Source organism: Dipodomys ordii, unplaced genomic scaffold (assembly GCF_000151885.1).
Source record: "Dipodomys ordii isolate 6190 unplaced genomic scaffold, Dord_2.0 Scaffold3, whole genome shotgun sequence".
NCBI classification, from domain to species: domain Eukaryota; kingdom Metazoa; phylum Chordata; class Mammalia; order Rodentia; family Heteromyidae; genus Dipodomys; species Dipodomys ordii.
Window position 1 is genome coordinate 37,705,289 of NW_012267219.1, and position 2,718 is coordinate 37,708,006.

At 45.4% G+C, this 2,718-nt stretch overlaps 1 protein-coding gene across 1 annotated transcript in view; it reads left to right on the top strand.

The window, feature by feature from the left end:
- Positions 1-2,631, top strand: part of Pwp1 (PWP1 homolog (S. cerevisiae)) — a gene marked incomplete at its 3' end in the record, with an annotated part of 16,170 nt that extends 13,539 nt beyond the window's left edge. The window contains exons 6-9 of the mRNA XM_013019182.1: positions 351-451; positions 691-808; positions 901-1,022; positions 2,439-2,631. Coding sequence (XP_012874636.1) covers positions 351-451; positions 691-808; positions 901-1,022; positions 2,439-2,631 — 534 coding nt within the window. The remainder of the gene's footprint in view (positions 1-350; positions 452-690; positions 809-900; positions 1,023-2,438) is intronic.
- Positions 2,632-2,718: the final 87 nt, after the last annotated feature.

A 2,718-nucleotide genomic window follows, 5' to 3' on the forward strand; every position in this document is an offset into this window, starting at 1 on the left:
TTTCTTTTTGCTTATGTGGTGCTGAGGAATCGAACCCAGGGCCTCTGGCATGCAAGGCAAGCGCTCTACCACTGAGCCACCTTCCCAGCCCCTGCTGGTAATTTTGGAGATGAAGTTTTAGAACTTTTTTGCCTGGGCTGGCTTTGAACCTCTATCCCCTGATCTCAGTCTCCAGTGTAGGGTTACAGGCATGAGCCACTGATGCCCAGTACTTCCTTTTCTTGCAAGCCTAATAACCCTGAGCTGATCTGCCTGATTGAACGCCTGCCCCGACATCAGCATCACTGATCCTCACTAAACAAGCCATCTCCTCATCCCCTGCCATCCCTGTTCCCCCACACACACTCCAGATTCACCATGTGGGCACATCAGCTCGTACCCCAGGAGCTCCGCCCGCCAGGCCGCCTTTCTCTTCAGCGCTTACTTCTCAGTGTCCCCTGTGTCATCTCAAGTGTGACTGACACCTCAGTGCTTCTACATCTTAACTGTACTCCCTCCCCTACCCCAGCTTCATTGTAGTGCCACTGCTTAGTGGGCATGTCTGGACTAGTCCACGAGAGTGCACACAGCTCCTCCAAAAGTAAATTCTCTGTGTCCACATCACTAATAAGCTCCAAGGCAAGTCAGACATGCAGCTGATTTGACTGTGAACTGGCTCCTCGGCCACTGGTAAACTGTGTTGTCACATAGAGGATTGTGCTGTGCTTGTTCTTTCAGGCTAGCACGGATGACGGCTTTGTTTATAATTTGGATGCCCGTTCAGATAAGCCAGTTTTTACACTTAACGCACACAATGATGAAATCTCTGGTGAGTAAAAAGTGTTTCTTTCATTTCTGTCAATTTATAATGAAATCTGTATTTCAAAGCAATAAGAGTCACTGAACTCATATCTCCTGTAGGTCTCGATCTGAGCAGTCAGATAAAGGGCTGTCTTGTGACCGCTTCAGCAGACAAATATGTGAAGATTTGGGACATCTTAGGAGACAGGCCAAGCCTCGTGCATTCCAGGGACATGAAAATGGTGAGGAGTTGCCTGTTTTTGTTTTCTATATATTCAGTTTCTTGGCACTCTCTGGGAATCAGTGCATTAAAGAATGTATATTACAGATGTGCTGGGGAAGTCCATTTTGTGCCAAGTCAAGTTTGGTGGGAGATTTATGACTTAGGACAGCTTTAAGGAATTCATTGTGTGGATCCTGTCTACCTCCATACTTAACAGTCATTTGGTAAGACCAAGGATGGAGTGAGAACAAGTAGCCACATATTTCACCTTAAAGTCAAGCTTGGACATTAAGACCCTGGAGCCATTGGGTCACTTTACCACTAACTTTTTCTAACTGTCTCTGACTATGCTGAAGTTGATTTTATACACACACACACACACACACAGTAGCAAAATATTAAAATTCCCAGTGACCTTTAGCAAAAAATGCATACTTGGTATATGCTGTCACAGTAGAATGCCATGTTGAGCCATTAAAAATTAAGTGTAAGCTGGGTACCAGTGGCTCATACCTGTAATCCTAGTTACTCAGGAAGCTGAGATCTGAGAATCACAGTTCAAAGCCTTCCCAGGCAGGAAAGTCCCTGTAAGACTCACCTCCGATTAATATCCAGAAAACCGGAAGTGGTCTGTGGCTCAAAGTGGTAGAGTGCTAGCCTTGAGCAAAAGAGCTCAGGGACAACACCCAGGCCCTGAGTTCAAGCTGCACAACTTGACAAAAAAAATAAAAATTAAGTGTAGCTTTACTAAACTTACAGGAAAGACAGGTTAAGGAAGCAGTTTTCACAGTATCATCCCATGCTTAAGTCTTACTTCAGTCTAGCAAACTGTTTCTAAAAAATGAACAGTGGTTATCCAGCTGCAGACTTATTGCAGTGTTTCCTGTTGATATTTTCCATAGTACATGTTTTATCTAACAAGTTTTATATAGTAGTGAAATATGGAAATATTAAAAGTTTAAAAAATAGCTTAAGGGGGTTGAGGATTTAGACCACTTACCTGGCAAGTGCAAAGCCCTGAGTTCAGTCCTCAGCTCTGCAAAAAAAAACAAAAATAATAAGGGCTGAGGATGTAGCTCAGCAGTAGAGCATCTGCCCAGCAACCCCTGGCTTTAAACCGCAACAACCCAGGAAAGGGGGCGGGTGGAGATTTCATAGTATCACTGCCATTGTTTAGAAGGTGAGCTGCAGGTTCCTGGTATCCATAGAGATGAGGCGGGCGAGGACGCCGTAGGAGGACAGCGAAGGCAGAAGGTCAGAGGGCGCACATCCTCACGGCACAGCTTTCGTGCCACACATGCCACTCCTGGCCTTGACTTCCAGCTGTCTCTGCGGTGGTGAGCTGGCTTTGAGAACTCAGACCCCAGCGTCTTAGACATAGGACAGGTGCTCAGAAGAGGATTCAGTAACTCACTTTCTGTCCTTTTCTCCTCAGGGAGTTCTCTTCTGTTCGTCTTGTTGCCCCGATCTGCCATTTATTTATGCTTTCGGAGGTCAGAAAGAGGGGCTTCGGGTCTGGGACATCAGCACTGTATCCTCAGGTAAGAATCTTGAGTGTCCTCCTCTCTCAAAGGGCCCTGAAAGTACCAACCCAGAGTGCCTGGCTTGCATGTGTTCAGATGGCTGTAGTACAGTCCCTTTACTTCACAAATGTTGGGGTTCATGAATAAGATTGGGTTGATACCTTATGTTTAAGTTTACATATTTTTTTTTTT